This window comes from Rattus norvegicus, chromosome 9 (assembly GCF_036323735.1).
Source record: "Rattus norvegicus strain BN/NHsdMcwi chromosome 9, GRCr8, whole genome shotgun sequence".
NCBI classification, from domain to species: Eukaryota; Metazoa; Chordata; class Mammalia; order Rodentia; family Muridae; genus Rattus; species Rattus norvegicus.
This window is the reverse complement of record NC_086027.1, coordinates 55,686,865-55,706,936: the sequence shown is the minus strand read 5'-3', so window position 1 is coordinate 55,706,936 and position 20,072 is coordinate 55,686,865. Positions and strand designations below refer to the sequence as shown.

Sequence of the window (20,072 nt, the reverse complement as noted above, 5' to 3'; positions counted from 1 at the left end):
GAGAGAGAGAGAGAGAGAGAGAGAGAGAGAGAGAGCAGTGTGCGTGGGTGCCCACTGATGCCGGATGAGGGTATCACCTTCCCCAGAGCTGGAATTACAGGTAACCATGAACTGTATATGGATGCCGCAAATTAAACTTGGCTCTTCTAAAAGATCAGTATTTGTTCTTAAGCACTGGGCCATCCCCCAGTCTTACATTCTTTTCACTTTTCCTGCTTTCTTTCTTACTGGTTATGTCATAGATGCTTAGCTAGGACAACATACACCATCAATGACCCTTTTCTAAGGATGCCAGATTAATAAACATGTGCATAACAGTAAGTAACCTGTGTTTATTTCCTATTCAATACCTAATAAGGGCTTGGAGAGGTGACTTAGCCATTGACTGCGTATAGTGCTCTTGCAGAGAACTGATTGATCAGTACCCAGCATCCACATCAAGCAGTGCACAACTTCTTGTAAATTTAACTCTACTAGAATCTGACCCATGGCCTCTTGGGCATCTGTAGTCAGACCCGTTCCTTCCTCCCCCTATGGAATTAAAATGTATTTTTAAAATTAAAATAGAAAAGAATAATATTGTAAGATCTAAATTCTGATTTCCTTATACCTGGACTACCCAACTTTCAACTACCAATTAAGTCAAAAAAAGTCAGGTATCAATGAAAAAAATGTGGCCATTGGTCTACGAATTTTTAGATAATTATACATGAAAATCATTTAAGACATGGTTATATGGTGCCTTATTTGTGTTTTATGTGGAGATAACAGAGAAAGATCTTTTTAAAAGTTTGTGTGTATGAGGGCAGAGTTAACAGACAACTTCTGGGAATTAGTTCACTCCCACCACATAGGTTCTGATGATCAAACTTGGATCATTAGGCTTGTTGGCAAGTACATTTACCAGCTGTGCCATCCTGCCAGAGTAATCTGTGGCAACTGAAGATAGTAGGAAAGACATTGAATGAAGAACATGTCTTCTGTATGTAGAGTTACAAAACAGAAGCTTACAGGTATGCTTTCTGGAGGGTTGTCTCCACATTTTAAATTTTTAGAGATTAGATGTGCTGGTTGGGGTTTGTTTTATTGACACAAACCTAGACACAACTGAAAAACATGGTACCAACATTGAGAAAATGCTTCCATAACTCTGGTCTGTAGGCAAGCCTATGGCCATTGTCTTCATTCATGATTAATGTGGGGGTCCTGTTTTATGTTGCTGGTGTTACCCCTTGCTACATACTAGGATATATAAAAAAGGAAAGTAAGTAATCTGGCAATCAGCTCGTGTCCATGGCCTGCATCAGTTCCTGCCTTGAGATCCAGCCCTGTTCTTCTGGCTGATGGGCTGTAAGCTGTAAGTTGAAATAAACCTTTTCAACCTAAGATGCCTTTGTTCGTGGTTTTTGTTTTATCATATCAGTAGAAACCCTAAAGCAGAATTACGGAGTGCTAGGACTAGCAGGAGTTAAAAAAAATAACAGAAAATTTAATTATTACCTTTTTTAAAGATAGGAATTACAGATGGTCCTCCATTCTTCTCCAGGCTACAAGGGGGTAAAATAACAAATAATAAATGAAGACATAGTATACTCAGAAAACCGTGGATAAATAAAGATTCCAGGAGCCATGTTCAGGGACCTAATGATCTATGCCATACATGTATAATATTGCCTGCAGCTACCTTATGTTTGATCAGTTACTCATTTCAAATATTAAATGTAACTAAAATGGAACATTGTGTTTGAAGTAATGGGAAGAAGGTATGGTTTGAAAAGGAATGGCCTACATAATCTCATTGTGTGAATGCTTGGCCTGTAAGGAATGGCTCTGTTAGGAAGTGAGGCTTTGTGGGAGGAAGTGTGTCACTGTGGAGGAAGGCTTTAGTGTCTTAAATCTTCAAACTATGCCTGGTGACACAGTTGCTTCTGCTGCTTGCGGATCAAGTTGTAGAGCTCTAAGCTCTGTCTCCAGCACCATGTCTGGAGCAGCCCTGTCTCCAGCACCAAGTCTACCTGCACACTGCCATGCTTCCTACCACAACACTAATGGACTAAACCTCGGAACCGTGAGCCCCAGTGAAATATTTCGCAGTAATGGAAACTCAAAGACAGGACTCATACTGGATTTTAAGGAAAACAGAATTAAACAGGAACACATTTTCCATTTCCAACAGAGTTGTGGGAATGACTACAAAGTATAAATCATTTGTATGAAATTTATGAAAGAATAAAATTAACTTGTTATTTATCACAGTGTCCAGATTGTGTTTTTAGATTTTCAGTTTTTAAAGGATTCTTTAAATAGATTTATCTTTTTCTCTACTGAAATTAATTTATATCACCATAAAATACTATTAGGTATGATTCCCTTCTTATAATAATAATAATATATCATCAGTAGCTCTTTTCCTCTATATGAATGCCTTCCTACCTGGAAACACTCATAATTCAGCTCTGTATGTAGAAGCAGAGAAAATAGTTCACAATAAGGCTTTTTTTTTTTGCAATTCCCATTTTAAAATACTTGGGTTATAATGAAATCATAAAATTGAGAAAATCATCTGAGAAAAATGCTTAAGAGAAACTGTAACTTCAGCCACTGTGTCTGTTTTAGCCCTGCTTCCTTCCAACAAGTTTGGCTTGGCTATTGGTAAATCTGGGAAATCCATCTGCAGTGAAGATTATGTCTTCCTGTTTAGTTCATAGCTCTCAAAATATAACTTTAGGGGAGTGAATAGACTCCTGGGAAAGGTATAAAATTTATCAGTTTCCCAAAAACTTCTAAAATTGAAACAATCCTGCCTAATCAGGATCCCTAAAATCTGGTGATTGTCCTGTCCACACCCACATTTCTATTACTAAGTTGGAATTAAAGTAAGTTTTAATTTGGCACAAAAATGACACATCTCTAGGTCCAGCTACTGAGGAAGCAGAGGAAGCGGGGGTGGGGGGGTGAAGCTGGGCAACATAGCAAAGCACTGTATTCAGATAAATAGTGTCCCTGTGATTGGGGAAGATGACTGACTTTGGAGGTGGCACATATCTGGCATGTCAAATGAGTGTCATCACTTTGATTAGGTTAGAGATACTGTTGACAAATTATCTTTGGGCATGCGTGTCTACTTTTATCAGGAGTCCTATGACCCCTGGAACTGTAAGAGTCCAATTTTTCTTTTGGCTGAAGCTACAGGATATTGAGATATTAGCCAAGTGTCTGCTCATTAAAAAAAAAATCAGTAGTGTCACCAGGCAATGGAACCCTTACCCTAACAGATAAACCAATAAGTTAGTGTTGGCTATATTAGAACCTCCACTGGAAGAGGAAAACAAGTGGATAACCATAAATACAAACAGTGTATCCGTCTTCCCAGGAAGAGGACAAGGTGTGGTACTGACATTTTTCCTGATGCCCACAACATGGAAAATATGTAGCAGTACATGTATCTATCAGCTCTGAGAGGGATGTTGGAAAGGCATCCCATGAGATGCTGCGCCCTGATTACTGTAAGGACGCTGACAATGCTATGTGAGTATGGGCCACCTATGATTCCTTTCCTGCTCAAGTTTAAAGCACCTTCATCAACATCTATAGACCAGCAATTTTTGAACATCTTAGTTTATCTTTTGGGGAATTTTGACCATTCCAAAATAAATATGACCCCTATTCACAAGAAGGTGGTTTAGAAGGTAATCCTTATGAGTGCAGTGTTCTGTTTTAGCGTCTCACTTCTGTACACTTAACACTCACAAAGAGCCCCACACTTCCACACTGGACTTTGTAGTAGTTGCTCTACTCTGGGGAGTTTAATCCCCACAGAAGGCTAATGGAAAGTCAGTACTCCTTCAGTTCCCCATAGCCTCTGTCCCAGCACTCCCATCGTCTGCATCCTTCACTGTGGGACAGCAGGCTGGTCTGCCACTCCTTGGCACGGGCCTCCAGGAAGAGGGTGTTGTGGGATTTGGCTGAAGAGTGGTGTGATCGCCCTGTGCTTCACTGTTGCCAAGGGCTTTGTTAAGGTCACATGACAGGCCAGGCTGGTTCTTCTTGTGGCTCATGTACACTAGCAGAACTGTCCTTTATGCTGCTTGGATTTCTAAGCCTTTCTTTTCAAGAAAATACAGGTCCAGTCTCTTCAGTTTTTTCCACAGCAGGATGGTAGCATCAGTTCTGGTCCATTTCTGTAGGCTCTCCAACCTCAGTACTTCTTGCAGCCTCAGAAGTGGCAGGGATGGCCGTGTGTGTGGTGTGTGTGTGTGTGTGTGTGTGTGTGTGTGTGTGTGTGTGTGTGTGTGTGTGTGTGTGTGTGATTAGCCTAGAACTCACTTAAAAGAACGAACTGGCTGGCCAGGAAGCTGGGGGGAGGGGGTACTTTTTTTCCTCCCCAGTACTATGATTGTGAGCAAATGCCACAAAGCGTCGGTGATAGTATAGTTTCATAGCTCAGTCTCCCAGTCATGAGACATCACCTTCCATTTCTACCAACAGTAAGGTAAGCAGGAGCAGTGCTTTGAAGATCAGGTGAGAGTTTAGCCCCACTTTGAACTATTTTGAAAAAATACAGACTGAAGAGTTTCAGAAATTCTGATTTATTTTTCCCTGTAGGAAACTACTCGTCATGTTCATCTTTCCTTTAAAACAGGGCCTTCTATTTTGTGGGGTCCTTTTCAGAAACAGTTTTAACCAAATCTGATCTTTCCTGGGCATAGACCGGCTTGCACATAGAAAAATAAATCTATTAACTTCGCATAGCCCTAGCTAATCATGGAAGTGTTTCAAGGCAAAAATAAAGTGAATTTTACTATTTTTCCTTGATAGAATAATGCACTTAAAATGAGGGAAAAAACGTTTACAACTTAACACTAAGATTTAAACAAATCTGATGCTGTTTGTTTTGATACAGAGACTGAAAAAACAAAACAAAAGACACGTGGCCTTCAAAAGTAAATAAAAACAGACCCTGGCAATGAACATTCATTCAAGGTTAAATATGTATTTGACACACGGAGGATATGTATTTCAAGGGGAGTTCGCATGCTGGACCCCTGAAATCTAAGATCTTTACTAATAATGTCACTGCTGAGACGCCGTCGCACCTTAAAGAAGGAAGTCCCACGTCCTGCTGCATTTGAAACTCCTTTAGGAAGGCAGGGTTGATCCTGGCGTCCCTACTGATGTTATGTTTTATGCGCAGAAATTGGTTAGGCTTATTCCTGCACTCCGTTAGCAGGATGCGGAAAGCACGTGCATTGTAACTGAGGTAGCCAAGGGCACAGGAACATGCTGCTCGAACCTGAAACACGAAGAAATTCCTTACCGTTTTTCCTAATATTTTATTACGACAAAATATAACTGACAGGAAATTTTGCTATTTTGCCATTTTAAATCGCACAATTCACCAGAGCTAAATATATCCATATACACTTTTTGAACATTATTTTGAATACAAATCTCAGGATATGTCTTGAATTTTCAGTACGTGTTTGGACTGAGGGTGTCATAGGTAGCATATGTGGAATTTCTCTATGTCGCATAGGGTTGTCACAATTTTATGAGGAGAAAATTGTGGGCTCTGAAGGCTCAGAGATTAGTGATGGGGAGTGAGGCAAAGAGTTCAGGAGCCAGAGGTTGTGGCTAACTGGAGGAGACAGTGTCTTCTACACCAAGCAAGGCGTTTCTACATCTGAACTCAAAATAGTTTCAATAGCAAGGACAAAACCTAAGCAAGCCCAACCCAGACCACACTACAGCACATAATCCTACCCATAGCCACAGAGCCATTGGCAATGTTAGCTGATTGGATGGGGAGAAACAGCTTCCTCTTAAAGAGTAAGCCCTGGTAAGTCAGCCACACTCCAGTGGAAAACAAATCATTCTGGATATTTGGAGCAGGACTGAAAAGTGTATCAATGTGGGAGTGGGGATAGGTAAAGACAAAGTTGGAAAGTAGAAGAAGGGTGAATATGGTGAAAACAATTGGTATGATATTCTCAAAAAAGTCTTATAAAATTATCTAGCCCATAGCTCCAGTTAGCTCCATTGAACCCTAGTTTGGATCCCAGCACCCACAGTCAGCAGCTTACAACCACCTGGAACTTCAAGTGCAGGGGATCCAACCCCCTCTTCTGGCCTCCATAGGGATCTACATGAACATACCTACACAGACACATACACACATTATTAAAAATAAAATAAATCATAAGAAATTTCTAGGGTTGGGGATTTAGCTCAGTGGTAGAGCACTTGCCTAGCAAGCACAAGGCCCTGGGTTCGGTCCCCAGCTCCGGAAAAAAAAAAGGAAAAAGAAATTTCTATAATCTGGGCATGTGGAGCACATCTTTAATCCTAACATTAGGGAGGCAGAAGAAAGTGATCTTTGAGTTTGAGGCCAGCAAGGTCTACAAAGTGAATTCCAGGACAGGCAGGGCTGTTATACAGAGAAATCCTGTCTTGAAAAACCAAATTCTTCTTTCCTCTTCCTCCTCCTCCTCCTCCTCCTCCTCCTTTCCTCCTCCTCTTCCTCCTCCTCCTCTTCCTCCTCCTCCTCTTCTTCCTCCTCCTTCTTCTTTTCTTCTTCTTCTTCTTTTCTTCTTCTCTCCTTTTTTCTCCTTCTTTTTTCCTCCTCCTCCTCTTCTCCTCCTCCTTTCCTCCTCCTCCTTTCTTCCTCCTCCTCCTCTTCTCCTCCTCCTCTCTTCCTCCTCCTTTCCTCCTCCTCCTTTCCTCCTCTTCTCCTCCTCTTCTTCTCCTCCTCCTCTCTTCCTCCTCTTTTCCTCCTCCTCCTTCCCTCCTCCTCCTCCTTTCCTCCTCCTCCTCCTTTCCTCCTCCTCTCCTCCTTCTCCTCCTCTTCTCCTCCTTTCCTCCTGCTTTCCTCCTCCTCCTCCTTTCCTCCTCCTCTTTTCCTCCTCCTCCTCCCCTTCCTCTTCCTCCTCCTCCTTCTTCATTTATCATTATCATTAACTTCTGTAAACATGAGTATCAGATATGGATGTAAACAGATGTCAGTGACCAGGTAGGAGCATGATAGCTCATGACTGCCAGGTCACTCATCCCATATCCAGGTCACATCCTTTGCCCCAATTTTTAAAGAATACTGTTAATTGCCCACGGTTTATAGTCGTTGCTCACAATTATTTATGACTTCATTTTGAATTACTTAAGAATATTAAAAAATAAAAATGAAAAGGCTCAGCATTGATTAAGTAACAAATTCTTACATGATACTTCCTAACATTTTAGTTATAAATGTGTTTCATCTCAGTGTATTTACTTATACACTGAGTATTTAAAATTTAAGCTATACAAAGCACTGGGTATCATTATGACACTTTCTTACATCCATGTCACCATTTGTTCTTAAAATATGGTGCCCTTCACAAATGTACATGTCATTCTTTCACAGGGCATATTCTAAATCTCTGTGTAACCCCGATTGGTTACACAAGTAGGAGGAATCCTCCTGTCTTGGCATCCTGAGTGCTGAGATTACTGACATGATCTCTGACATGAAGTTTTAAAGGTTCAATCTTGATTTTAGAATTAAAATAGCCCATTTCACAGTGTTGTTGTTGTTGTTGTTTTAGGTCAGATTAATTTGAATAGGTAATAGATTCCAAACATTCTTAAAAACATTTTAATAAGCATGATATCAGAGAGTATCTTCTTTTTAAACTTACACTGCTTTTTGCTATGAGGCGATTGTTTATAAAGCTGTGTAAATCTTTGCCCAGAGATGTTCTACATATTTCCCACCAATGTTAATCATCAATTTTCCTTTTCCATGTTGACCTTCTGTAAGTTTTCAAAGGAGTGTGTGTGTGTGTGTGTCCCTCCCCCTAGAGACCAGAAAAGGGCCATTGGATCCCCTGAAACTAGAGTTACAGGCAGTCGTGATCCAGCATCTGATACAGGTGCTGGGAGCCAAACTAGTGTCTTCTGCAACAGCAGTTCATGCTCTTGAACCATCTCTCCAGCCCTGTAGTTGAAAATGTTTAATTATAGTTGTTTTACACTGCTCTTGTAAAATTCTACTTAAATGTTGGAGTTAGAATCAGAATTGTAGATGCCAGATATGACTAATACTATATTTGAGTTCTTATGAATTACATAATATCTCAAGAAAAACGGTCATCTCGTGTGGGAGAAGCACCGGTTACTGTTTGCAGCGCATTCCATTAATAGCCTTTTCTTGTCACCTCTTCTCTCTCTGAGTACAGATGGTAGAAGAGCCGCTGGACGGTCCCCAGTGTGAGAAAAGCATCTGGGATCCCCGATCTTGTATGAGCCAGGCTAGCTATTAGATTACCTAGAGTTAAAACAAAGAAAAGCTCTTATCTAAAACTAATAACTGATAAGGTGCTTTTTGTTCATTTCATTGTAAAAGATTTGAGCTCCAAAACCAAAATGAAGAAGAAAAAAATATGCATATGAATATAGAATAATGATTCCCTGTAGTTGATTGCTCTTCTGTGAAGGTACTAAGACTTACACAGGTATATTATATAAGAATGAGAAAATTTTAAGACTGAAAGCTTTCTGTCTTACAATACTTCAAAATATATTCACTTTTTTATTATTAAGATTGTTTTTATTTATTTTATGTATATAAGTGTTTTTCTTGAATCTACAGACTGTGAACTGCATCTATTTCTTGAGACACGATGGTCAGTGCATAATTGAATTCTCAGTTAGTAGTCTAAAAGTCATTAAAACTTTGAAAGAATCATTAGAGAAGCAAAGAGGCCATGTTGAGAGTTACTGTATTCCTGCTCAGTGAGCAGAGCGGATGCCCACTGCTCCATGCAGATACTTCAGTGTTTTCAGGTAGCATAATTTAAAACTATGATAGAGGGAGTCAAGCATATTTTAATATTGTTGAGATTCCAGTCTGAAATATTTTATTATCTTGGACACAAAGCTTGTTCTCCTTTGTGTAGATGTCATTAGATTTTTGTTGTTGTCATTTGTTTTGATTTTTTGTTTATTGTTTGCTTGTTTTTTAGATATTTCTTACCTGTCAGGGCAAGAGTAGGAGTGTGGGCTGAATACAGGCTGTCAGCTAAAATAGTAACACCTCTTGCAGACAAAGTAATATGATCCATGTCTATAATGACTTTAGCTAATACGATAATCTGAAAGAGAAAAACATACAATTGATGAACATCTGCTACTCAGACTTTCTTAATCATTTATGATTTAAGGGTATTTTTACTGGGTCATGAGAACATTTTGTGGACTCCAATAGAAGAGATGGAGAGGTAGAGAGCACAGACTACTCCAAATGGTCACAACAATGACTATGACAGGTCATATTATTCTTTCTACAATCCTTGCAACAGTTGTCCTTGAATTACAAGAGAAGTATTTAATGAGACTGAGGTTAGAAAAACTCTGAAGAGAAGTATAAGACACTAAGGAACCTAAATGTTCAGGGTGCAAGAAACCTTGCAATCAGCTCACAGTCTGCAAATAGACTTGTTTTCAACCCAGCTATGTTTCTCTACATAGTTCTTTAAACATGATGTAATTAAAACATTTGCCTCCTGGGAAGGCAACCCTGCTGTATCACAGGATTGTTACAAACATCAGTTGTAACCTAAAAATTTCCATATAAAGAAATCCTAGGGACCAAATATAGATCTCTCCTGAGAGACACATCCAGAGCATGTCTAATACAAAGGTCAATGCTAGCAGCAAACCACTGAACTGAGAATAGGACCCCCTTGGGGGGAATTAGAGGAAGTATTGAAGGAGTTAAAGGAGCTTGCAACCCCATAACAACAACGATGCCAACAACCAGAGCTTCCAGGGACTAAACCACTACTGAAAGACTATACACGGACTGACCCAGGGCTCCAACTGCATAGGTAGCAGAGAATAGCCTTGTTGGGGCACCAGTGGAAGGGGAAGCCCTTGGTCCTGCCAAGGTTGGACCCCCAGTGCAGGGGAATATGGGGGGACAGTAAGGGAGATGTATGGGAGGAATACCCGTATGGGGGAGTGGGATGGGAGGGGATGGGATGGGGGTTTATGGACAGGAAACCGGGAAGGGGAATAACATTTGAAATGTAAGTAATGAAATATATCTAATAAAAAATTAATTAATTAAAAAAAAGAAATCCTAATAAGGGGCTTTTCAGGAGGTAGGCAGACTAATGTGCAAAGTACTGCATTTCATAAATAAATGTTTTCCTAGATACTTGCCAATATGAAATATTAGGATTGATCCATGTACCTGAAATGCTGCCATTGCCCTCTCTGTTTCAACTCTGGATTGAAGAAAAGGCTCAAAAATAGATAAGGTTATCATTCCAGTTTCCAATATTAAGTACTGTTGAAAACGATTATTGAAGGCAAAAAGGGTGAGTGCGTAACCTGCTCTCAAGCAGATTTCCTAGAAAAGGAGAAACATCAATCATTTTTATTTGCTTCATCACATGTTCCTCACTGGCTCTTGAGTTACTGCCTATTAAAAGGCATTTTAATGAAGAGAAATATGATACTATTAGGGGAAATTTTTAAAGAAAAATAATTGCCTAATATTAATCATCTTAGAAACTGTTCTCACTTCATCATAAAATATTTCAGAAGTCTCACTAGTATTGGATAAGAAGGAATGATTGGGAATGAAAAGGCATGAAATTAAGTTAAACGTTCAATTAATGACAGATTTTGGGTTTGCATCAAGCATAAAATTGCTGCTTGTCTTCCTTGGAGAATTTGATTATCATACCAGTACAAAATCATGACCTACGAAGAGACATTTTATGTGTTCTCTTAAATAATGCACTTGCATGCTGTCATGAGGAGCCCTTGGTCATAAATGACACTGTTGTTGTAGAGCCATCTCCCCCCCACCCCCCTCCCCCGAGGTGAGCGTGCAGAGGCTCTGCGAAAGTCCTACCTTATCTTTTGAGTGAAGAAGATAAAGGACATCAGAATATTCAAATCCCTCATTTTCTTGTAATTCTTTCTGTAGCGAATCATTCCCTAGGACAATGCATGCCAACGAAAAGGCCACTTCAACCTAAATATGTGGTTTTCAGAAATTATCTTCTATTCCCAGATTACCAAAGGGTACATTTCATTATGTAAAATATTTATACAGACTAGATTATAGAAATATGGTTATAAAGTGTTTTAAAGCAGTTATTGAGTACAGTCCTCTGACTACTATTTAAAGACTGACACAGCTTCTGCAGGACTGTTCCTCATAAATTTTAATGGCCAGGAAAAGTCCATTTCCTCTGTGTCCAGAGACAACCACACATTTCCGGGTGCCCGGGGTGGTGGCGAGGTTCTTATGGACAGTAGGGCATGTACAAAGATACAGTCCTAATTCAACGTAGTTGAATCCTTTCCACTTCTAAACACAATTTTTAAGTGTTTGCTGGTATGAGTTTAAAGGCTGTTTTAAGTTGCTAATGACCATGGAGCTGTCAATGTGTATAAGGGACTGCCTAAGAATTCAAGCAAAGTTTCATAAAAGTAGCATCAAGGCATAGTTGTTTCCTTCTAGTTGGAAGAGTCATTTAATTTACAGTTATCTTCCATTAGGAAGCTGAATCATGTACATTGCTGCACTTGACAGACAGCTTTGGAGAGGGCTATATTATGACTTTCTTGAGATTTCACCTTACACCAATCAGAATGGCTAAGATCAAAAACTCAGGTGACAACACATGTTGGTGAGGATGTGGAGAGGAACACTCCTCCACTGCTGGCAGGATTGCAAGCTGGAACAACCATTCTGGAAATCAGTCTGCAGGTTCCTCGAAAAATTAGAAATAGAACTACCTGAAGACCCAGCTATACCACTCTTCGGCGTATACCCAAAAGATGCCCCATCATGCCACAGGGGCACGTGTACCACTATGTTCATAGCAGCCTTATTCGTGATATCCAGAGGCTGAAAATAACCCAGGTGTCTCACAACAGAAGAATGGATACAGAAAATGTGGTTCATTTGCACAATGAAATACTACTCAGCTATTAAGAACAAGGGCATCATGAGTTTTGAAGTCAAATGGATGGAACTAGAAAGTATCCTGAGTGACGTAACTTGGACCCAAAAGGACATGCATGGGATGTACTCATTAATAAGTGGGTATTAGCTAAAAATAAATAAAAATAAAAAAGTACAGAGTACCCAGGATACAATCCAAAAAACTCAAGAAGGTTAACAAGCTGAAGGGCTCAAGTGAGGCTGCCTCAATCCCAGTTGGGTGGAAGAAGAAAGCAATCACAGGAGGAGGGAGGGAGGGAGGAATGTGAGTGGGAAAAGGGACAGGGAGGGGAAGAAGGGAACATGGCCAGGTATTGGGAAGGGGACAGGACTGAAGCCCTGAGGGTCAGCAGAAAGAATGGAAACTGGCAACCTCAGAAGGTAGGAGGTAAGGCCCTCTAGAATGTATCAGGGACCTGGGAGGTGAGAGACTCTCAGGACTCAAAGGGAGGGACCTTAGATAAAATATCCTATAGTGAGAGAAGGAACTTGTAGAGTTCACCTCCTGTAGTAAGATAGAGCATCATGTGGAGGCATGGGGTTGCCATCCCACAGTCAAAAACTCTGACCCAGAATTGTTCCTGTCTGAAAGAACTTCTGGCTCAAAAAATGGAGAAGAGCCTGAGGGAAAGGAGGTATAGTGACAGGCCCAGATTGGGACCCAGATCAAGGGGAAGATCCAAGGCCTGACACTATTACTGATGCTATGTTGTGCTTACAAACAGAAACCTAGCATGACTGCCTTCCAAAAGGCCTAACGAGCAGCTGAAAGAGTCAGATGCAGATATTGCCACCCAACCAATGGACAGAAGATGGTAACCCCTGTGGTAGAAGTAGGGAGAAGCTAGAAAAAGCTGAGGAGGGCGGCAACCCTATAGGAAGACCAGCAGTCTCAACTAACCTGGACCCGGATTGCTCAGACACTGAGCCACCAACTAGGAAGCATACACCAGCTAATACTAGCCACTCCCGCCCCCAGCACACATACAGCAGAGGACTGCCAGATCTTGACTCAGTAAGAGAAGCACCACCTAACCCTAAAGGAACTTGAGGCCCCAGGGAGTGAGGAGGTTTGATAGGGTGGGGGTAGAGGGTTGGGGGTTGGGGACATCCTTTTGGAAACGTGGGGATGGGGAGTGGGAGGAGGTATGGGAAATGAAAAAAAAAGAACAAAAGAAAGAAAAATTCATAACTCTTGTGAAATAATCTATCCACTGCAGAGTCTAATTTTCAGGAAAGTGACTGAAAATATTTAGGTTATCATTATAATTTAACAAGTTTAAAATTTTTTTTGAAAAAAAAATGGTTAAAATGGAAGCTTTCCATGTGGAACTTCCATAGTCTTACAAAATATACTTTAAATGTTTATATAATTTTTATTTATAATTCAAACCAAAAGTGATTTGTAGCTATGCTTACCTTTATTTCCCACCGAACTACTACAACTAAATCATCCCTTTTGTATCCTGAAAAAGGGGGGCAAGTGACTTACAATATCTTTTCTTATAATGTGTCTATAAAAGGAAATATTGCTATTCATTAATGTTAATCTGTATTTTTCTATTTCTCATCATTTCTTGAAAGATCTGATAATATGATATATCTTTTGCAATATATCTATGAAAGGAAATATTTCTATTCACTATCACATTATTCTATATCTACTTCCCCATCACTAACAGAGCCCCTGGAAAATTATGAGAAAAAATGTATATTTTTTTAGACCATGTAGTAATTTGTTATAATCCACTGGCCTACAATCAGCCCATACTGTGCTGAGAAATAGTGCCATGCCACCCACTAACTGAGGAAGAAGAAAGCTATTCTGTGAATACACACTGAATGGCTAAGAAGTAGCTGAAGAATAAGTGTATAAGACTTTCATGTCATATTTGAAAAAATAATATTTACTACATTAATCTTCTCTCCTTAAAAATTTTAGATTTTGTTTCAAAAGTTAAGTTGTTATTCTTATAAACTTGCATATTCTAAGATACAAATTATTTGCATTTACTCTGTCAGAAACATTTAAAACCTTAATATATACCTTAATGTTAATTGAAGGGTGACTTCTTAGTAGCTGAATAAGCACTGGAAAGGCATTCTCCTCTACAACACATTGTTGACTCATGGGATTGCTCGTGTGCGCCACACCTGTAAGGCTCTCATAGGTCAATGAGGTCATGGTTTTGTTTCATATTGTAAGTTGTAGAGTCAAACTTAACTTGATTTTGGTTGATAAACTATCTTAAGGCAATATCGCTAGCAAATTTTAAGAACATGGTATATTGACACTATTTCAATACTCCTGCTTGAATTCTTTAAAGGGCAGAAAGAATAAGCATGGAAAAATCCATTATTAGAATTATAAATGGTTTATATTAGAGACACAGCACATACATTTGAAAAATGCTATGTTGCTAATGAATAACATCCTGCATTGTTTAGAAATACCATATCCTGTTAGTCAAGTTTATAGTTAATTTTTTCCATTAAAAACTTCTTAATCAGAATTGATTAATCACTAAGTTAAAATTTTTAGTTTTCTTAAACCGCATATGGTAAAAGGTGAACACGTTATCTTTGTAACATTCTATACTTTGAGTTACAACCTAATGTCAGGAGAAAAGTCAATCTCATTTTCGCCAATATGCATAAAAATTAATTTTGTTTTGCCAAGAAATGCCACTACATATATTGTAGGTTGATATACTTAAATATAGTATAAATATATTTATATGTACACTATATAAATATAGCAAGCTTATGTACTTAAATAAAAATTACAAATTTAGGCTTCTCTTAACATTGACAAAGAGCCAGCCACATATTGTTATTTGGAAAGTTTAAATTAACTAGGGGGAGTGGATTGAGCAGCAGCCATTTCATTTTTTTCTCCTTTATTCTCCTTCATACCCCCATATGAATACAGTGGTGTGGTGGATGATCAAGCAAAGGTGGATGGATAGATAGATAATATATTTATGATTTACTAAATTTGTTTGATCTGTGTCACTATGCCTATGTATGCTTATGCTTACGTGCCAGCTGAAATTACAGGCAGGTGTGAAGAATATTGATGCTAAAAACCAAACTAGGTCCTCTGGAAGAGCAATAAGCCGTCGTAACAACTGAGCCATCTCTTTACCCCCCCCCCCAATTATAAGATTCCAACTTATATCATAGATTCCAACTATGAAAGACATTATTTTCTGGATTATTTATTTCGTATAGTAGTTAATGAAGTTCTACAGAGCAAGAAATAAAAATGGCGCTACTAACTTCAACATCTGGGTACTCTTGATAACACGGAGGAACAAGCATGCACAGAAACCTTCTTTTCTGTTGTGTGCAAGACATCTAAGACTCTACCCTGACTCATTATTGTCAGCAAAAAAAACCAGATTCTATTGGTAGATCAATCACCAAATATTCTGCAATTTTTTCATAGTCCCTAAAATGTCAGTTCTTTTGGTAACAAAGACCACTTTATATAAACAAATATTTATATAAATAAACAAGAATTGAAAAAACATAATTGAATGTGTACCTTAAGATATTTATGCCACTTGACCTTATCAACTTATCTTAGAATAAATGGTATTATATTCAATTTAAAATAGTCAATGCTTATTGTCTTCATTTTCTGTTTTACTCCGAATTCAAGAGCAGATATGAAATTCTTAAGCTCACCATTTTAACGAATCAAGGTCTTAGATAAACTATTTGTAAATCTTTGAGATCTCTCATAGTAGGAATAGTGATAAAGAAACAATTTCTACTTCTCTACCCAGTTATTTTATTTTTCTCATAGTATTCAAGAAGTTGAGATTGTATACAAACCGATACAAATGGAGCCCACTGCTCTGATGACGCTCAGGAGTGTGCCTTCTGCTATCTTACTAATCCTCAGCAGGCGAATCAGTGGTGCAATGCCGTTCCCTTCACATATTTGATACTGGTGCTTCCTACTGTCCTTACTTAGAGCTATGACTGCTTCACCTCCTGGTAACAAAAAGGAAGAGGTGAGTATGGACTTCAGTGTCAACTCCATCAGCAGTTAGGCAAAGGAAGGAACTTACCTACATACTGCATCTTAGCTGATGGCGACAAAAGCATGTTTATTATGAAGTTGTATCCAATCTGCTCTGCCATATACTTCTGTTGTTTCAGTGTTTGTCCTGCCAAGGCCCAAAGTGCTATGGCTCCTTGCTCCTTAACATCTATTTGAAAGGCCTATTTAAACAAAAACATGGTATTCATTCAGTGTAGGCATACTGAACGCATTACAGATATATATTTCATAAAATATGCATTCAGAATTCTTTGATTTCCCAATCTCCAAATACAACTCAAAACAAAATAAACCATCTAAACGATTAGAAGAGATATGATAAGATCCCTACCTTTAGAAGTTTTAGGAGGTCCTTAGTTAATTTTCTTTCCAGAAATGCCTTCTGGATTGAAGGATTGCGATTTGCCAGTGACTCCACAGCCATGGCACCTTTTACTTGGACACTGAGCTGCTTCCCTTTAAAAAGAGCTACCAGGGGAGGGATAGCCCCTTCCATTGCTATAGCATCCTGCACCTGCTTATTGTCCCGGCCAACCTCAGCGATTGTAGCTGAGGACACTGCCTTCAGCACATCTTCAAAAGAGCGAAGAGTAAGAACACAAGTCACTGAAAATGTAATTATACTACATTTCTAGATAGTCCACATATTACAAAATCAAATTTATAAGTTTAAAGAAAAATTTAGAAAACAACAATTTAAACAAACTGTCCAGGTTCGTCATTTAGATTGTCTTGCCCACTTTTTCCTATCTATAGACTTAATTGGCATATTTAGATAATTATAGACATACTCAATATGATTATACTACAAATGAATTATTTTCTGGATTCTTTTATGAACATAAATGTCACAAATGCCTTCTAAATATTGCATTAATGGTCATATCACATGGAAAATACATGTTGCTTCAAACTTTTCAGTGTTTTAAGTAATTCCAGGAAAATTTTTCTTAACATGGAGCTATTTATCAATACATTTTCCTTTAGCATAGACCCATGAGTATTACTGGATAATTCAACACATTTCAGTAAATCAATTTCTAAAAGGATCAGTAGCATATTATTCTTTGTTAATCAGAACTCAGGCACATCAATTTGACTGTCTTCTTCAGGAAAATTTTATCATTAAAAATGAATACATAAAACTTGCTAACTGAATAGACAAAAATGGCATTTCATTTTATTTTGTTTTTACATTTTACAGAAAAGTGTAAGGATAACTGAGAGAACTTAAATACTTTACCTACACTTAGAAAATTAATACAAACACAGCCCCATGCACCCAAATCCCATAGGGGAGAGAGCTGGAGACTCAGAAGTGAGGACAATCCTGAGAACTCAGGGGAGACAACTACTTTCTGCTCACATTCCTGACCCAAGGGGAATTCCTTTGGGCACAGGGACCTAGAAGCAGTCAGGGGCAGGACTCTTTGGGTTTCTGCCTGTTCTGAGAGCTGAAAGCTAGTCACCAGGAGTGCCTCCACACCTGAGAACAGAGGTAAGACCAACTTTTCTGCTCCAAGCGACTTGCCTGGTAGCCTCAGGACACACAAAGTCAGAAGTCCCCTGGGACAGGACACTAATGGTTTCTGGCTGTGCCCAGAATGGAACTGAAACAATCCTACAGCTCCCTGCACCTAAGTCCCATGGAGGAGAGAGATGAACTCCCAGAAGTGTGGACAATCCAAAGACCTCAGGGGAGAACTCCACTTTTGACTTCTTCTGCTCACATTCCTGGTCCAAGAGGAACCTGCATAGTGCCTCTGGATACAAGAATATGGGAGCAGTCATTGGCAGGGACCTGCTGGTTTCTGCCTATGCCTGGAACTGAACTAAACAGGTCCCACAGCTCCCTGCACCCAAATCCCTTGGGGGAGAGAGCTGGACCCTCAGAAGTTTGGACAATACTGAGAACTCAGAGGAGACAATTACTTTCTGCCCACATTCCTGATCCAAGAGGAAATCACCCAGTGCCATCTGTGCCCTCTGGGCACAGGGACCTAGGAGCAGTCAGGGGAAGGACCATTGGTGTTTCTGCCTGCTCCTAGAGCTGAAATCCAATCACCAGGAGTGCCTCCACACCTGAGAGCAGAGGTAAGACCAACTCTTCTGAGCCACAACCGTCCTGGAGGCTTCAGGTCACACAAACCCAGGACGAGCTCTCTGTTCCCAGATCCAGCTGAAAGAAAACAGGTCTACAGGAGTGCTGACACATAGGCCTACAGGACTGTCAAGCCACTGTCAGAGACAGCAAGACAAGCTAACACCAGAGACAACCTTAGGGACAGAGGCAATCACAGGAACCTAAGCAACAGAAACCAATACTGCTTGGCATCATCAGAGCCCAGTTCTCCCACCAGAGTAAATACTGGATATCCAAAGACACCGGAAAAGCAAGATTTGGATTTAAAATCACATTTTGTGATGATGATGACTTAAGAAGGACATAACTAACTCCCTTAAAGAAATTCAGGACAACACAAGTAAACAAGTAGAAGGCCTTAAAGAAAAAATACAAAAATCCCTGGAAGAATTACAGGAAAACACAAAACAGGTAAAGGTATTGAGCAAAACCATTCGGGATTTTAAAATGGAAATAGAAACAATAAAGAAAGCACAAGGGGAGACAACCCTGGAGATGGAAAACCTAGGGAAGAGATCAGGAGTCATAGATGCAAGCATCACCAACAGAATACAAGAGATAGAACAGAGAATCTCAGGGGCAGAAGATACCATAGAAAACATCACACAACCATTAAAGATAAGGTAAAATGCAAAAAGCTTCTAGCCCAAAACATCCAGGGAATCGAAGACATAATAAGAAGATCAAACCTAAGGATAATAGGTATATATATAGAGAGAAAACTCCCAACTTAAAAAGCCAGTAAATATCTTCAACAAAATTATAGAAGAAAACTTCCCTAAACTAAATAAAGGGATGCCCATGAACATACAAGAAACTTACAGAACTCCGAATAGATTGAACCAGAAAAGAAATTCCTTCTGTCACCTAATAGCCAAAACACCAAATGCACAAACCAAAGAAAGAATATTAAAAGGGAAAAGGGTAAAGTAACCTATAAAGGCAGACCTATCAGAATTACACCAGATTTCTTACCAGAGACTATGAAAGCCAGAAGATCCTAGGACGATGTCATACAGACTATAAGAGAACACAAATGTCAGCCCAGGCTACTATATCCAGCAAAACTTTCAATTAACATAGACGGAGGAACCAAGATCTTCCATGACAAAATCAAATTTACAAAATATCTCTCTAAAAATCCAGCCCTACACAGGATAATACATGGAAAACTCCAAAATGAGGAAGGAAACTACACTCTTGAAAAATCAAGAAAGTAAACACCTTGCAAGAAAACAAAAGAAGAGAGCCACACAAACATAATTCCACCTTTAACTACAAAAATAACAGGAAGCCACAATCACTATTCCTTAATATCTCTTAACATCAATGGACTCAATCCCCAATAAAAAGACTTAGACTAACCGACTGGATACCTAAAGAGGACCTTCTCCAGCATACAGGAAACACACCTCAGAGACAAAGACAGACACTACCTGAGAGTAAAAGACTGGAAAACAACTTTCCAAGCAAATGGTCTGAAGAAACAAGCTGGACTAGCCATTATAATATCAAATGAAATCAACTTATAATCAGAAGTTACGAAAAAAGATGATAAAGGACACTTCATAGTCACCAAAAGAAAAATTCACCAAGATGAACTCTCAATCCTAAGTATCTATGTTCCAAATGCAAGGGCACCTACATTCATAAAAGAAACTTTACTAAAGCTCAAAGTACACATTGCACCTCACAAAATAGTAGGAGATTTCAACATCCCACTCTCATCAATGGACAGATCATGGAAACAGAAATTAAACAAGAGACATAGAGACACTAACAGAAGTTATGAACCAAATGGACTTGACAGATATTTATAGAACATTTCACCCTAAAACAAAAGAATATACCTT

The 20,072-nt window shown here is 39.1% G+C and overlaps 1 protein-coding gene across 6 annotated transcripts in view; it reads right to left on the bottom strand.

Annotated features, from left to right (window-relative positions):
* Window positions 1-20,072, bottom strand: part of Ankar (ankyrin and armadillo repeat containing) — a 76,041-nt gene that overhangs the window by 2,785 nt on the left and 53,184 nt on the right. For 3 of the 6 annotated variants that reach the window (XM_039084559.2, XM_039084557.2, XM_039084558.2), the window contains exons 14-23: window positions 16,408-16,649; window positions 16,084-16,237; window positions 15,845-16,006; window positions 14,049-14,155; window positions 10,901-11,023; window positions 10,232-10,390; window positions 9,011-9,128; window positions 8,193-8,302; window positions 5,097-5,293; window positions 1,501-1,547 (exon numbers count right to left, since the gene is read on the bottom strand). In XM_039084559.2, coding sequence (XP_038940487.1) covers window positions 1,501-1,547; window positions 5,097-5,293; window positions 8,193-8,302; window positions 9,011-9,128; window positions 10,232-10,390; window positions 10,901-11,023; window positions 14,049-14,155; window positions 15,845-16,006; window positions 16,084-16,237; window positions 16,408-16,649 — 1,419 coding nt within the window. Of the gene's footprint in view, window positions 1-1,500; window positions 1,548-5,096; window positions 5,294-8,103; window positions 8,303-9,010; window positions 9,129-10,231; window positions 10,391-10,900; window positions 11,024-14,048; window positions 14,156-15,844; window positions 16,007-16,083; window positions 16,238-16,407; window positions 16,650-20,072 lie in introns of those variants that run through there. The other 3 variants (XR_005489135.2, XM_063268120.1, XR_005489134.2) reach the window with 3 other exon arrangements.